At 46.9% G+C, this 16,755-nt stretch overlaps 1 protein-coding gene across 1 annotated transcript; it reads left to right on the plus strand.

Annotated features, from left to right (window-relative positions):
• Window positions 1-4,343: 4,343 nt before the first annotated feature.
• Window positions 4,344-10,800, plus strand: LOC132808681 (zinc finger protein 239-like; the record flags this gene model as incomplete). Its single annotated transcript, XM_060822195.1, has 2 exons — window positions 4,344-4,429; window positions 9,467-10,800. A coding segment is annotated over exon 2 (889 nt), but the record flags the coding sequence as incomplete, so codon positions are not given.
• Between the last annotated feature and the right edge of the window lie 5,955 nt (window positions 10,801-16,755).

The raw sequence follows: 16,755 nt of genomic DNA on the forward strand, positions 1-16,755 counted from the left end.
CACAGCGGGTTGTGAGTTCATGGAATGCCCTGCCGTATCAGTGGTGAACTCTCCTTCTTTATGGTCATTTAAGGGCATTGGATAGGCATTTGGAAGTTATTGGGCTTGTATAGGTTAGGTAGGATTCGGTCGGCGCAACATCGAGGGCGAAGGGCCTGTACTGCGCTGTATCCTTCATGTTCTATGTTCTATGTAAAATGGCACAACGTCAGAAAGCTCATTTAGAGAGCTGCATGGACACAATGGGCTGAATGGCCTGCTTCTGTGATTTAGTAATTCAGTGGTTCATAATTGCTTATCAGGTCTTCGTCAGTTGTGAACGTCAAGCTAACATCTGCTATTTTGTATGGTCAGTCAGGGAGATCAGTCAGATCGATGTTTTATAACTGCAGGGATTGGGACTAGGACCCAGGTATTCACAGTACGTGTCAATGATTTAGATGAGGGAACTAATTGGAATATGTTACAAATTGCAGATGACACAAAGCTGGGTGGAAGGGTGAGCTGTGAGGAGAATGCAATGTTATTTGGACAGTCTGAGTGAGTGGGTAAATGTATGTCAGAGGCAGTTAGTGTGGATAAACGTGAGGTTATCCACTTTTCTAGCAAAACTAGAAAAGCAAATTATTTGAATAACTGTAACCTGGGAGATGGGAAGGTTCACCAAGAACTAATCCAAGACAGAGGACCGGAAAATTTGTGGCTGTAAGAGCTGCTCCTTTTTTGAGATATTTTCAGTGTTGGAGGGATTTCCTTGAATTCCAGGAGCAGCAATTAATGTTTTATATGCTGATGCATTGTTTTGGTAAAAAAAAATCAAGACAACAGCAATTTCAAAATGGAGAACGACAGCCAAAGGCAGTGAGCACAGGTCTGTAAGGGAGAGAGAGAGAGAAAAAGAAACGTATACTCCTAACGGACACAGCAGTGAATCAGCATAGTTACTGCCTCTGCTGTTTGAAATCATGTACCTCTGAACATCTTGGAAAAATTAACAAACAGCAAAATTTACAGCTGATCTTGGAGGAACATGTGTTGGAGAGCTCACAGCACAGGAACAGATTAGTGCACACTTTTTAACGTGTAACCTTGCTGTATGTCTGCAGTAGTGAATAGAGTGGGTTTTTTCTTGATTATATGGTTTGAGATTTTAGAAGTTCACCAGCGAGTCCACAACAGGGGAATGGCCAATCACCTGCTCCAAGCACAGGAAGGGATTCATCAATTCCTCCAGCCTGCAGACGCACTAGCGGGTCCACACCAGCACAGCATGCTCACCTACTCTCAGTGCGGGAAGGGCGTCACCCCTCCTCCCACCTACGGAGGCACCAGTGAGTTCATGTGCCAGCAAAGGGTGATTGAAGGAACAAGTGCTGAGTGCCATTATCGACTGGACTATCAACCCAGTTCTGGGGACTCCTGGGTTTGAATCCCGCCACAGCAGATGGCGGAATTGTAATTCAGTCAGAAATCTGGAGTTCACAATCTCACGATGAAATCATTTTCTGGGGAAAGAAAACCATCTCATTCACTCATGTTAGAGTCCGTCTGCAGCCCAATCCTGAGTCAGACTGGTTCTGTTTCCAAAGTAGGGATTTCAAAGTTTGTGAGAAGATTTGTAGCTCGGGTGCTCGTTGTTGTGGTTCTGTTCACCGAGCTGGGAATTAGTGTTGCAGACGTTTCGTCCCCTGTCTAGGTGACATCCTCAGTGGGAGCCTCCTGTGAAGCGCTTCTGTGATGTTTCCTCCGGCATTTATAGTGACAACCGGAAGCGGCAGATACAAATCACTATAAATGCCGGAGGAAACATCACAGAAGCGCTTCACAGGAGGCTCCCAAGCACTGAGGATGTCACCTAGACAGGGGACGAAACGTCTGCAACACAAATTCCCAGCTCGGCAAACAGAACCACAACAAGTAGGGATTTATAACATGTCACATGGATTGACTGCCTGAAGATTGTGTGCTTTTTGAGCAAAATATAATGTATCTGCAAATAAAATTCTGCAATTGCAATTTCACCCCATAAACTGATGTGTGCATGTTAGTGTGTGTGTGTGTGTGTGTATGTGCATAAGAGCATGTGTTTGCATACGACCATGCTTGGTAACGTGTGTGAGTAATGGGATACAAGCCTGTGTGAGTGGGGTCACTTGTAGTGTGACATGAAACCAAGGTCCCTGTTGAGGCCATCCTCACGGGTTCCGAACTTGGCTATCAGTTATACAACACACATTGGATAGGGCAGGGTGGGGCTTGTCTTACAATTTGCAGAAGGTGGGAGGCTCTGGATGCTGTGATCCAGGGCAAACACACCCTAGAGGACATTCGTTCAGAGAGATGGAGCTGGAAGGCAGGCTGCAGACATGTTGAGGATAAAGTGGGAAAGTTAACCAGGCACTTTATTCTGGGAAACGGTCATTCCCCTCTGGAGAGAGCCTTTTGTTTGCATCAGTGGATAGGGTCAGGAGGGTGTAAGTGCAGGACTGGCAGGTAAAAGGGATCTGATACGACCATCTGCAGGTGGGAGGAGCTAACCGGTTGGGCAGTGGGAGTAAAAACAACATTGGGGAGGGGGAGGTGGTGGTAAGGGACAGAACAGTGACAGGGATGGTCTCCGTTCTCTGCAGTTATCAGCAGGAGCACAGATGGCATTGGTGTCTGTTTGGTGCCAGGTTTCAGGAACCGATGTGCTCAGGGCTGGAGAAGTGGAAAGGGAGGTTGCAGTGGGTGTGGTCCAACAATGTCAGGAGGAGAGAGCCTCTGCTGAGGGCACATGAGAAGTTAGAAACTATGAGGACAAAGCAGAACATCAAAGCTCTGGGCGGCACGGTGGCTCAGTGGTTCGTACGACTGCCTCACAACGTCAGGGACCTGGATTCGGTCCCACTCTTGAACAGCTGTCTGTGTGGACTTTAACACGTTCGCACTCTTCTGTCTGCATGAGTTAACTCTGGGTGCTCCAGTTTCATCTCAGTCTAAATATCTGCAGTTCAGGGTGGATCGGCCGTGCTAAAGTGTCCACATATGTGCAACTGAGGATCGGTTAACCATGGGGAACTGCAGGAAAAACGGGTGGGTCTGGAAGGGATACTGTTTGGAAGGTCAGTCTGAATTTTATGGGCCAGATGGCATGTCGGGATTATATGATTCTACTGCATTAGCCAAGCATCTATTGAGAAACGATTGCCATAGGTCTGCTATGGGTGGAGTGGGTTCCAATTTATGAGACACTGACACCAGTCCTGAGGAAGGTGGAATTTGTGCTGTCAGTCCCCCAACCATTTGGTCCCCGTCTACTCTCTTTCCTCACACTCTGCACCCACCAACTCTCTGTGCTCAGCCTTCTTCTCTCTCTTCCCCTCATTTTCTGCACCTCACCCTCTGTCCCATGTAATTCTCTCTCTCTATATATATATATATACTCCGCTCTCTGTCCATTCTCTCCTCCATCTACCATTCTTCCATGCTTTCTCGTGCCCTCTTTGATTGCTGTATCTCTTTCTCAGGAAAAAGAGAATTGATAGTGATGACTCTACCTGGAAGACAGGGGTGCGCAAGAAATGGCTGATCTTTAAAATTAAGAACAGCTAAAATGATATATTCAAAAACATCGTTAAAGTCTAAAAGCATATTAATTTATTTTTTAAAAGCTGCAGTCATGTTTCTGAAACTTGCATTGAAATGTACAAATAGAATCATACAGCACAGAAACAGATCCTTCAGTCCAACTCGCCCATGCCCTCCAGATATCCTAAATTAATCTAGGCATCCATTTGACAGCATTTCGCCCATATCTCTCTCACACCTTCCTATTCAGATACCCATCCTGACCCCGATGCCTTTCAAATGTAATTGTACCAGCTCCACCACTTCCTCTGGGCAGCTCATTCCATACAGACACCACACTCCACATGAAAGTTACCCCTTAGGTCCGTTTTAAATCTTTCCCCTCTCACCCTAAACCTATGCCGTCTAGTTTTGGACTTCCTCTACCCTGGGGAAAGACATACAAAGCTGGACGAAATTCAAAAGGAATAAAATGTCGAGCCACAGGGAAAAATAAAATTGTGGCTGCAGCTTTTTTTCTCCTATTGACATTTGGACGCTGAAAATCTGTCGGTAACGCCAGCAGCTCCACAGAGCATACTGCGCATGCTTCTCGGTGTCAGCTAGCACTGCGCATGTACTGCGGTGTCAGCAAAAGCACTGAGCATGTTCGTCGCTGTCCGCGGAAACGGCGCATAACTTTCTTCTGAAAGACCAATGGTGAGACCCGGAGGACCGGAAGGAACCTGGTCCTCCTGCCAATCAGAACAGCGTCTTTGTCTGAATGCGGAAGTTGGGCAGTGAGTTTCTGAAGTTGCTGTTGTTCCTCTCTCTCTCTTTGAATGAACTTCACCCCAGACTGCAACTCTGCCCAACATCTGTGGGTACCGCACTCTCTTTTCTCACCCAGTTTTTCTATTCTTTTTCGTTCTGGGATTCAGTTGCTGATTTGCACGAACTGAAGGGAAAGGGAGTGAATCCAGGGAGGGGACAGACTCTGGAAAAGTTGGTCCAGGTCTGTGTCTCCGTTGGCAAACGCACAGCAAATGCAGTAGGACCACAATGTAAAGTTAAAGCCTATTGCTTTTTTAAAAAGGCAGAAAGGAGGTGCATGGTTTAAATGATAATATATTGGTTTGTGGAGAAAGTGATGACTGGAGATCAGAGTCAAGTGTCGCTGGAAAACACAGCAGGTCAGGCAGCATCCGAGGAGCAGGAGTCGACGTTTTGAGCACGAGTCTTTCATCAGGAATGATGTGTGGATGTACAAAGGGGTCTCAGCGTCCTTCTGCACCAGTCACTGCCAGTTGTCAGACAGGTGCAACAAGCAATCAGCAAGGCAAGTAGTATATTAGCAAGAGGAATTGAGTTCAAAAATGGGGATGACTTCCTGCAATTAGTGGGGGGGGTGGTAATTGAATATATTCAAGGCTGAGGTCATCTGGCTTCAGATGAACAACAAAGTGGATGGTTATAGGAGAAGGCAAGAAAATGGTTTTGAGAACATTACAGAATCATACAGCACAGAAATAGACCCTTCAGTCCAACTAGTCCTTGCTATGTTTGCATACTAAACTAATCCCATCTGCCAGTGTTTGGCCCATATCCCTCTGTCACAAAGCTGGTCCTTATTCTAAAAGCTGGTCCTTCTTCTCAAGGATACTGTGTCCTTGGTTTTTTTCAGAGTGGTAGTAAAATGGGCCTGGGCTCCAAAACGGATGTTTTAGTACAGAAATGAAAGGGTATTGGTCGGCTTTTTTGTTTATACGTCAACAGATGAGACGTTAGGCCCAAGCTTTTATGTTTTCGAAGTGACTTGCGTAATGAAAGACGAGTGATCTGTTGTGAAAGCTGAGGCCTTGTTTGAGTGAGTTCAGCAGTGGACTGTGTGGAGAAAGGTTGTTAAACTCTCTCTCCTTCAGCCCTTCTAACTTTGACCTGTCAGCCTCTGTTTCAGTTTTACTGTATGTTTAAGGGGTTTGTTTATTGGGACTGTTATGTATATTTGGAACAGTATAATTAAGTCTAGTTTAGACAGACTGAGTTCTGTGGATATTCTATATTCTGTTCTTTGTGTTTCATTCTGTATTCTTGTGAATACATTTATCTGTTTTAAATCCTGGTAGTCAACCTAGCTAACTCTGGGTAATTTTCACTGTGCACTTACTGAAACAAATAGCAAAGTTACGGTCTGTGCTGCCTGCTTAAGAATGTTTTGAGTGGTCTGGCCTAGTCCATAACACGTCCAAACCTTTCCGTTCACGTCCTTATCCAAATGTCTTTTAAACGTTGTAACTGTACCTGCATCCCCACTTCCTCTGGACATTCATTCCACATACGAACCATTCTCAATGGGAAAACAAAGGTGACCCTCCTGTCTTTTTAAAATCTTTCTCCACTCACCTTCAAAATTTGCTCCCTAACTTAAAACCCCCACTCTAAGGAAAGGACACCCATCATTCACCTCATCTATACCCCTGATAAGATCACCTCTCAACCTCCTATGCTCCAGTGAAAAAGGTCCCAGCCTATCCACCAAGATGTAGGTATATTCATATCCAGTTCAATGTTGCTCCCAGTTCTCTCTCATTATGTCCAGGACAGCAAGAGACCATAAGACATAGGAGCAGAAATTAGGCCATTTAGCCAATCAGGTCTGCTCCACCATTCAATCATGGCTGACAAGTTTCTCAACCCCATTCTCTTGCTTTCTCCCCGCAATACTCAATATCCTTGATGCACAAGAACCTATTTATCTCTGTCTTGAATATACTCAGTGACTTGCCCAACACAGCCTCTGTGGCAATGAATTCCATAGGTTTCGCACTCTCTGGCTACAAAGGTTTCCCCTTTATCTGCGTTCTAAATGGTCTTCCCTTAACTCTAAGGCTGTGCCCTTGGGGCCTTGTCTCTCCTACCAATGGAAACATCTTCCCAACATCTACTCTGTCCAGGCCAATCAGTATTCTGTATGTTTCAATGAGATCCCCCAAGCGTGGGCTGTAAATCAGTGTAAACCAGACCCTTCAGGATACAGCATGGATTAGGTTCAGCAAAGCGAGAATGGAGGGAGAATGTGTGGGGTGGAGATTTTCAGCGTTTAGGAAATAAGAGAGGAAAGAAAGTTCAATCTAAATTAGAATTAGGATGGGCTGATGGGCCGAGGAGTGGCAGATAAAGTTTCATTTAGATAAATGTGAGGTGTTGCATTTTGGAAAGGCACATCAGGCAGAATTTACACACTTAGTGGTAAGGCCATGGGGAGTGTTCCTGCATCAAGAGACCATGGATGCAGATTTGTAATTCAGTGAAAGTGGAGTCACAGGTAGACACAGTAGTGAAGGCGGCGTTTGGTGGCGCTTGCCTTTATTGATCAGAGCACTGAGTACAGGAGTTGGGAGTCATGTTAAGGCTGTACATAACATTAGTTAGGCCACTTTTGAAATACTGCATTCAATTCTGGTCTCCTATGTTAGAAAAATGTTGTGAAACTTTAAAAGAGTTTGGAAATGATTTATAAGGCTGTGGCCAGAGTTGGAGGGTTTGAGTTATAGGGAGAGGCTGAAAAGACTGCGGCTGTTTTCCCTGGAGCGTAGGAGGCTGAGAGATGACCTTATAGATGTTTATAAGGGGCTTCGATAGGAGTCCAAAATGAGGGAGAGAGAAAAAGGAGTTTACACTGCAGTGAATCTGCACAGTTACTGGACATTGCAGTGCATCTGGGAAAGGTTAATGAACAGCAAAATTCACAGCTGACCATGGAGGAACCTGTGTGGGGGAACTCACAGAACAGGACCAGAGAAGTGTATAGTCTTTAACATGTAACCGAGCTGTAAGTCTGCAGTCGGGAATGGAGTGGATTCTTTCTTGATCATATGTTTTACTGACATCTGTCTCTTGATTAAATTTTAAAATATAAACCACAAGTACTGTGTTAGCCCAGAGCACTTTTTTAGAACAAAAAGACGGTGCTTTTTTTTGGGTCTGTAGATTGTGAAGGAGCAAAGGTGGCCATTATGAGAGTGATATGCTCTTCCTGTCAGATGTGGGAGATTAGGGAGAGTATCCATGTTACTGGTGAATATGTCTGCAGTAAGTGTGTTTGCTTGTAAATCCTATTGGATCGCATGGATAAGTTGCAGCGACAGTTCGAAGTAATGAGGAATCTACAAGACCTGGGACTATGATGGTTTGGCAGTTATAGGAAGGGAGAAAAACCGCAGCTACAGGCATGGAGATGGGGAAGGAGGGGTAGGCAGGTAGTGCAGGAGTCTTCTGTGGCTGTCCCCATTTCAAACAAATCTGCTGATTTGGAAAATGTAGAGGGTGATGGTCTCTCAGGGAATGCAGGACGAACAGCCAAGTTTCTGGTCTCGAGACATGCTCTCATGCAATGAGGGGTACATCGGGTTCCAAGTGATCAATTGTGATAAGGGGCTCTCTAGTCAGAGGCACAGACTGATGTTTCTGTGGTTAGCAGCGAAAAATCAGAATGGTGTGTCACCTCCCTGGTGCCAGGATCAAGGCTGTCTCAGAGAGGGTGCAGAATGTTCTCAAAAGGGAGAGGGACTGGTAAGAGGTCATTGTACACATTGGAACCAATGACATAGGAAGGGAAAAGGATGTGATTCTGAAGGGACAGTGGAGAAAGTCAGGCACAAATTTAAAAAAAGAGGTCCTCGAGTCTAGGAAAATCTGGATTACTGCCAGTGCTATGAGCTAGTGAGGGTTGGAATAGAGAGGATAGAGCAGATGAATGCATGGCTGAGGAGGTGGTGCATGGGAGAAGGGTTCACATTTTTGGATCACTGGAATCTCTTCTGGGGTAGATGTGACCTGTACAAGAAGGATAGATTGCACCTGAATATTGGAAGAGGGCTAATATACTGGCAGGGGAATTTGCAAGAGCTGCTCGGGAGAATTTTAAACTAGCAAGGTGGGTGTGTGGGGAGGTACCCAGGGATATAGTGAGGAAAGAGATCAATCTGAGACTGGTACAGTTGGGAAAGGGAATGAATCAAACAGTCAGGTAGGAAGGGACAAAACAGAGAGCAAGGTAGGACTGACAAATTAAACTGCATTTACTTCATTGCAAGAGGCCGAACAGGGAAGGCAGATGAACTCAGGGCACAATTAGGAAGATGGGATGTGATGTCATAGCAATTACAGAAAGGTGGCTCAGGGATGGGCAGGACAGGCAGCTTAATGTTCCAGGATACAAATGCTACAGGAAGGATAGAAAGGGAGGCAAGAGATGAGGGGGAGTGGTGTTTTTGATAAGGGATAGTATTCCTGCTGGCCTTAAGGAGGACATTCCTAGGAATACATCCAGGAAGGCTATTTGGTTGGAACTGAGAAATAAGGAAGGGATGATCACCTTATTGGGATTGTGTTGTGGGAAATTGAGAAACAAATTTGTATGGAAATTTCAGATACCTGTAAGAGTAATAGGATGGTTATTGTTAGGGATTTTTAACTTTTCAAACATAAACTGGGATTGCCATCGTGCTACGCGTTTAGATGGAGAGCAATTTGTTAGAAACGGATCTAAGGGGCAAGTTTTTCATGCAGAAGGTGATGTGTGTACAAAGCTGCCAGAGGAAGTGGTGGGTGCTGTTACAATTATGACATTTAAAAGGCATCTGGATAGGTATATGAATAGGAGGGGTTTAGAGGGTTATTGGCCAAATGCTGGCTAATGGAGCGAGATTAATTTTGGATATCTGGTCGTCATGGATGAGTGGACCAAAGGGTCTGTTTCTGTGCTGTGTCTCTCTCTGACTCTGGCTTGTCACTAACGTTTGCCACGTCTCTATGGTCAGTTTCTTTCTGATGTCGGTGTCAATACCTTGTTGTCTCATTCCGACCCCACCTCCCCTGGATTGACAGTGATGACTTTTGTAATCTTTTTTTACAGACTATCTGAAGAGGGAAGTTTCAAAATCAACAACTTATGCTTGACTCTCCTGCTCCTTGGATGCTGCCTGACCTGCTGTGTTTTTCCAGCACGACACTTTTCGACTCTGATCTCCAGCATCTGCAGTCATCATTTTCACATCAATGTCTGACAGTCACTCAATCCATCGGGACAGCAACGATTTTTGACTATGATTCTGTGAGAAGGAGCAATGCCTTTTGGTTCCTGTTTCATAACGTTTTCTGCTTCAGTGGGAATGGATGAGAGACCCTACTGTTGCAGTGCACCGAGTGTGGAGCCAGAAACAGTTATACGGCCTGGAAAGAGGAATTCACACCGGGGAGGGGCTGTACACACGTTTGTGTGTGGCTGAAGCTTCAGCCATGGAGAAACCCGAGGAATCCTGCCCCATGGAGAAACCGTGGAAGTGTGGTGACTGTGGGAAATGCTTCAGTTTCCTGTCTGCCCTGGAGACTCATCGGCGCAGCCACACCGGGGAGAGGCCATTCCCCTGCCCAGAGTGCGGGAAGGGTTTTACCCGCTCCTCCAACCTGATGGCCCATTGCGGATCCACACAGCGGAGAGTCCGTTCTCCTGCCCCGAGTGTGAGAAGAGCTTTGCCCAGGCCTCTACCCTCATGGCCCACCAGCGGGTCCACACTGCGGTGAGAGCCTTCCCCTGCCCTGAGTGCGGGAAGGCCTTCAGCAAATCCTCCAACCTGCTGACCCACCGGCGGCTCCGCACTGGGGAGAGGCCCTTCAGCTATCCTGAGTGTGGGAAGGCCTTCAGCAATTCACCCGCCCTGCTGAGGCACCAGTGGATCCACACCGGGGAGAGGCCATTCTCCTGCCCTGAGTGTGGGAAGAACTTTACCCGCTCCTCCCACCTGCTGACCCACCGGCGGGTCCACACGGGGGAGAGGCCCTTCAGCTGCCCTGAGTGTGGGAAGTCCTTCGATAATTCCTCTGCCCTGCTGAGGCACCAGCACGTCCACACCGGGGAGAGGCCATTCCTCTGCCCTGAGTGTGGGAAGGGCTTTAAACGCTCCTCTGACATGCTGGACCACCAGTGGGTCCACACGGGGGAGAGACCGTTCAGCTGCCCTGAGTGCGGGAAGGGCTTTACCCAGGCCTCCAACCTGCTGAGGCACCAGCGGGTCCACACTGGGGAGAGGCCGTTTGCCTGCCCCAAGTGCGGGCAGAGGTTCACATCGTCCAGTAACTTACAGAAACACCAGAGGGGGCACCAGCAGATTCCGTCGGCGACGCTGATGTGGGTCACCCCCAGGACTGAACCTCCTGCCCGCTCTGACAGTGGGTGCAGTGGGAGCGTCAGTGAGCTCTCTTTGTTTTCTGCTAGACAGCACCCACACACCCCTCCATCTTCCCCCAACCCCAGGTTGGCTCATGGGCGGCACAGTAGCTCAGTGATTAGTGCCACTGCATCATATCGCCAGGGACTGGGGTTCGATTCCACCCTCAGGGTGACTGTCTTTGTGGTGTTTGCACATTCTCCCCCCATGTCTGCAAGGGTTTCCCTTGATGCTCCCACAATCCAAACATGAGCAAGTGAATTAGCCAAGCTAAATTGTCCCAGAGTGTTCAGGGATGTGTAGGTGCAGTGTATTGTTTAGGGAGTAATGTAGATTAATGGGGTAGGGGAATGGGTCTGGGTGGGTTACTCTTCAGAGGGTCAGTGTGGACTTCTTGGGTTGAAGGGCCTGTTTCCCTGTAGGATTCTGAGAGCTTTGCTTGCAGTGCTGCTCACTGAGCCCGGGACTGCACGTTCCCATTGAATTGATCCGCACAAACCTCAGATGGCATCCAAACCAATGTACCAAACTGAAGGGGTAGCCATGGGCACCCGCATGGGTCCAAGCTATGCCTGCCTCTTTGTCGGGTACGTGGAACAGTCCATTTTCCTCAGCTACACCTGTTCCTCCAGTACATCGACGACCATATTGGTGCCACTTCATGGTCTCACAAGGAGTTTGAACAGTTCGTCATCTTTATCAACACCTTTCACCCCGACCTCAAATTCACCTGGACCATCTCCCTTTCCAGGACCTCATAGAACATAGAACAATACAGCAAGAACAGGCCCTTCGGCCCACGATGTTGTGCCGAACATCTATCCTAGATTAAGCACCCATCCATGTACCTATCCAATTGCCACTTAAAGGTCGCCAATGATTCTGACTCTGCCACTCCCACGGGCAGCGCATTCCATGCCCCCACCACTCTCTGGGTAAAGAACCCACCCCTGACATCTCCCCTATACCTTCCACCCTTCACCTTAAATTTATGTCCCCTTGTAATACTCTGTTGTACCCGGGAAAAAGTTTCTGACTGTCTACTCTATCTATTCCTCTGATCATCTTATAAACCTCTATCAAGTCACCCCTCATCCTTCGCCGTTCCAACGAGAAAAGGCCGAGAACTCTCAACCTATCCTCGTACGATCTATTCTCCATTCCAGGCAACATCCTGGTAAATCTTCTCTGCACCCTCTCCAAAGTTTCCACATCTTTCCTAAAGTGAGGCGACTAGAACTGCACACAGTACTTCAAGTGTGGCCTAACCAAAGTCCTGTACAGCTGCAACATCACTTCACGACTCTTGAATTCAATCCCTCTGCTAATGAACGCTAATACACCATAAGCCTTCTTACAAGCTCTATCCACCTGAGTGGCAACTTTCAAAGATCTATGTACATAGACCCCAAGATCCCTCTGTTCCTCCACCTGACTAAGAACCCTACCGTTAACCCTGTATTCCGCATTCTTATTTGTTCTTCCATAATGGACAACCACATATTTGACAGGGTTGAACTCCATCTGCCACTCCTCAGCCCAGCTCTGCATCATATCTAAGTCCCTTTGCAAACTACAACAGCCCTCCTCACTGTCCACAACTCCACCAATCTTCGTATCATCTGCAAATTTACTGACCCACCCTTTGACTCCCTCATCCAAGTCATTAATAAAAATTACAAACAGCAGAGGACCCAGAACTGATCCCTGTGGAACTCCACTTGTAACTGGGCTCTCCATCTCTGTCTACCAACTAACCATGGACATCTTCTACAAGCCCACCAATTCCCACAGCTACCTTGATTACGCCTCCTCCTACCCCACCTCCTGTAAAAATTCAATCCCTTATTCCCAATTCCTCTGCCGCATCTGTTCCCAGGATGACCAATTCCACTGTAGAAAATCCCAGAGGGCCTCCTCCTTCCAAGTTCGCTATTTCTCTTCCCACGTGGTCGACAATGCCCTCCAGCACATCTCCTGCACATCCTACAACACTGCCCTTGAACCCCACCCCTCCCAACGCAACAAGGACAGAACCCACCACCCACCGTCCTCACCTTCCACCCCACCCGCCTCCGGATACATCACATCAGCCTCTGCTATCTACAAACAGAACCCACCACCAGGTATATTTTTCTCTCCCCACCCCTACCTGCGTTCCAGAGAGGCCATTTCCTCATCAGGTCCATGCACCCACACCAGCCCTACTCCCACCACACCCTACTCCCGGCCCCTTCCCCACCACCACAGGAAGTGTAAAACCTGCACCCATACCACTCCTCTCACCTCCATCCAAGGCCCCAAAGGATCCTTCCACATCTGACAGAAATTTACCTGGACCTCCACCAGTGTCATCCACTGTATCCATTGCATCCAATGTGGTCTTCTCTACATCGGAGAGACGGGACGCCAACTTGTGGATTGTTCCAGAGAACCACTCTGGGACACCCACAAACCCCACCGCCCTGTGGCTGAACACCTCAACTCCCCTCCCATTGCATCAAGATCATTGAGGTCCTGGGCTGTCTCCATCGCCAAACCCTTACCACCTGACGCCTGAAGGAAGAACACCTCTTATTCTACCTTGAGACCCTGCAACCACATGGGATCAATGTGGAATTCAAACGTTTCCTCATGTATCCTGCTACTCTTCCCCCACACCCTTATCACAGCCCCAAGCCTCCACTCGGCAGCGCCCTCCTGACCTATCCATCACCTTTCCCATCTATCCGCCCCACCTTCCTCTCCGACCAATCATCTTCATCTGCTTATCGCATTTTCAGCTCCCTTCTCCCCAACACCACCCCCCGCCTCCATTTATCTCTCAGGCCTTCCAGCCCACAAGCCTCATTGCTGATGAAGGGTTTATGCCCTAAACATCAATTCTCCTGCTCCTTGGATGCTGCCTAACCTGCTGTGCTTTTCCAGCACCACACTCTCGACTCTGTCCACCTATTTTGTCAGAGATATAGGACCTGCTCCAAACTGATCCACAGTCCAGTTGATGGGACAGGAAACCACTTCCTTTCTCGAGACAAGTCTCCCAAAGAGAATTTGCTGGCTAACTGATGTACTGAACTTCATAGTGCCCCCCTGCTCTCAGTTACCTGGAAGGGGTCCACACATGTGCCTAAGGTGGTGCTCGAGACCTTTAATATCTCTTTGGGATTGATCCCCGTTCATTTGAGGCTGTGCAGTCATACAGCCTGGAAACAGACCGTTCAGTCCATGATCCCCAACTAAACTAGTCCCACCTGCCTGCTCCTGGCCCCTATTCGATAGTCATAGTCATAGAGATGCACAGGACGGAAACAAACCATTTAATCCAACTCATCCATGCTGACCAGATATCCTAATCTAATCTTACTGAAGGATGCAGGATTAAGAGTTCTCTTTGGCAAGAGACCTTAACAAGCTGTAGTAATGGACTCAAAGTATGCGATCCTATTTCATCTCATATTTTAGAGACATGGTAACTAGATTTAGCCTGTCTACAATAATATAAAGAGGAGGGGATCGTAACACAAGGTAATGTAAAAATGGATAAGGAATGGAAGGGGTGGGAGAATGCTGGATAAAATACAGTGAAATGGGGGATTTCATTCTAACCTAATTTAAAGCTATGTATGAAAATATAGAGACTGCAATACTGAACATGACAGTAAAATGTCCCTTTCATAAAGAAGCATGTGCAAGAAATGAGACAGAGATACATAAAATCCCTACAGTGCAGAAAGAGGCCATTTGTCCCATTGAGCCTGCACTGACACACCAAAGAGCATCCCATCCAGGATCATCCCATTCTCCTGCATTTACCATGACTAACCTACACATCACAGAGCAATTTCACATGGTCAATCCACCTAACCTGCACATCCTTGGACTGTGGAAGGAAACCCATGCAGACAGGGGGAGAACATGCAAACTCCACACAGACACTCACCTGAGGCTGGAATTGAACCTGGGTCCCTCGTGCTGTGAGGTAGCAATTGCAAGCACTGTATAACCCAATGTGATAGAAAATTTGAACAAATGCTCTAAACTGCAAATTTGTCCATGTGAAGAACTTACTGCAAATGATTTGAAGCAAGAATCCATATGAATTGTGTTTTGGGAGAGATCCAGAATGTATTTCGTTAATGATTTAAAATCTTCGACCTTTGGAATAGTCTGCAAGAGAGTGTTGGAGTCAGATTCAATTATGGCATTCAGAAGAGAGTTAGATCATTAAACTGAAATGGAAAGTAATCAGTGTTTGGTGAAGAGTAGTACTGGATACTGTGGTGATTATAATTAGGTCAGTCAGGTGAGTTCCTTTATTGGGGGTGTTCACCTGCTCTTCTTAACATTTCACTTCAATAACCTTTAGATTCCCAATATCTGTAGGGCGCTTTCTCTGTTCAAGTGTCGACTCGAGTGATTTAGTGTCAAATTTTGTTTATGAATTGTTCCTCTGATATCTCATGAGAGGGGTTATGATATTAACAGTGGTATCGAAATAGTTGTGGGTTATAATGTGCCGAAGTAAGAGAGAATAGACTGACCAACCTTAAATATTCATTTTTAAACCATGGAAATAAAATTAATGTTTGGAAGATATCCAACTTGTCATGTATTAAGAAGATCAGAAATAGGAATGGGAATAGGTAATTAACTGTTGAGATGCTCTGTCTTTCGTTACCATCCATGGCTGATCATTTATCTGAATTCTCTTTCTTACACATTTTGTTTTCCATGTCTTCACCTGATGAAGAGGCTGCGCTCCAAGCGCGTGCGATTTCAAATAAACGTGTTGGACTGTAGTTGTGTGACTAATGATTGAAAAAAACTGTGGATATTATTACACAAACTGGAGCAGTGGGATTTGAACCTGAGCCTCAGGGCTCTATGGGAGACTACAGCTGCACCACAAAAAAAACCTCTGTAGTAACTAGGTCCTCTTCTGTTGAATGAGAGGAAACATCTTCCTCCTCAGCATGAGACATGACCACTGTACCCTCCGAGCCCATTACAGTCAATGGAGTCCTCTCCTGTTGAATGAATGAGGGGGAACACCTTCCTCCTGTCCCTCGCGAGACCATTGTAGTAAAGGGGCGGGGACGGTGAAGGGCCTGCGACCCTCTCCACCAATCCCAAAGCCTGCGTTCGGTGCGGACTAATCGGAGAGCGACATTCCGAGTTGTGGCTTCCTTTTTGACTGCAGAGCCGGCCGCTATTGGTCAGGTGGAGTAAGGTGCGCTCTGATTGGAGGGGACGTGGATGACGCGCGTCACAGCAGGAGGAGACGGAAAGGAGAAGAAAAACAAAGATGGCGGCGCGAGGCTGCGGTTTCTGACGGAGGGAGGGGGGCAGACAGGCATCGTTTACCTCAGAAAATACCTTTAAAATACATTTCACATTAAAGCCGGAACTTTCAAACAAAAGTTGTGAAGAAAAGGAGGCAGTCCCCGGTGGTGTTTACTGTTTATTTGTGTATAATTCCCGGGGCCCGGGAAGGGGGAGGTGACGGTTACCGGGTGAACGGGAAAACAAATTAAAACTGTCGGCGGTGGAGGAGAGAGAGCCGGCGCCCGCGGCTTCTTCGGCGGCGGCCGGAGCCAGGAGCTCAACAACCCCCGGAGCTGGAGGAAGGTCCGAGCTCCAAGAAGCGGGGGTCCGGCTGGAGGCTGGATTTACTCAAGGCTTGTATCTATTAACTTATTTAAATGGTACCTACTGTATGGGGGTATGGTTTACATTAAACCGGAGGATCATGTCAGAGTGTTTGTTTATATTGAGCAGTTGTAGTTGGTAAAATACACTCCCTGGAGGAACACCTTCTATGATGCTGCATTTCTTACCTTCTGCCCTTCCCCCATTTGTTATCTCTCATCTCAATTTTACATTTTATTTGGTCAAATCTAATTTCACATTAATTAGCCTTGGTATTCACTGTGTATTATTAATTAATCTGTTGGATTGTTGTAAAACAAATTAA

This window comes from Hemiscyllium ocellatum (genome assembly GCF_020745735.1).
Source record: "Hemiscyllium ocellatum isolate sHemOce1 chromosome 27 unlocalized genomic scaffold, sHemOce1.pat.X.cur. SUPER_27_unloc_9, whole genome shotgun sequence".
NCBI lineage: Eukaryota > Metazoa > Chordata > Chondrichthyes > Orectolobiformes > Hemiscylliidae > Hemiscyllium > Hemiscyllium ocellatum.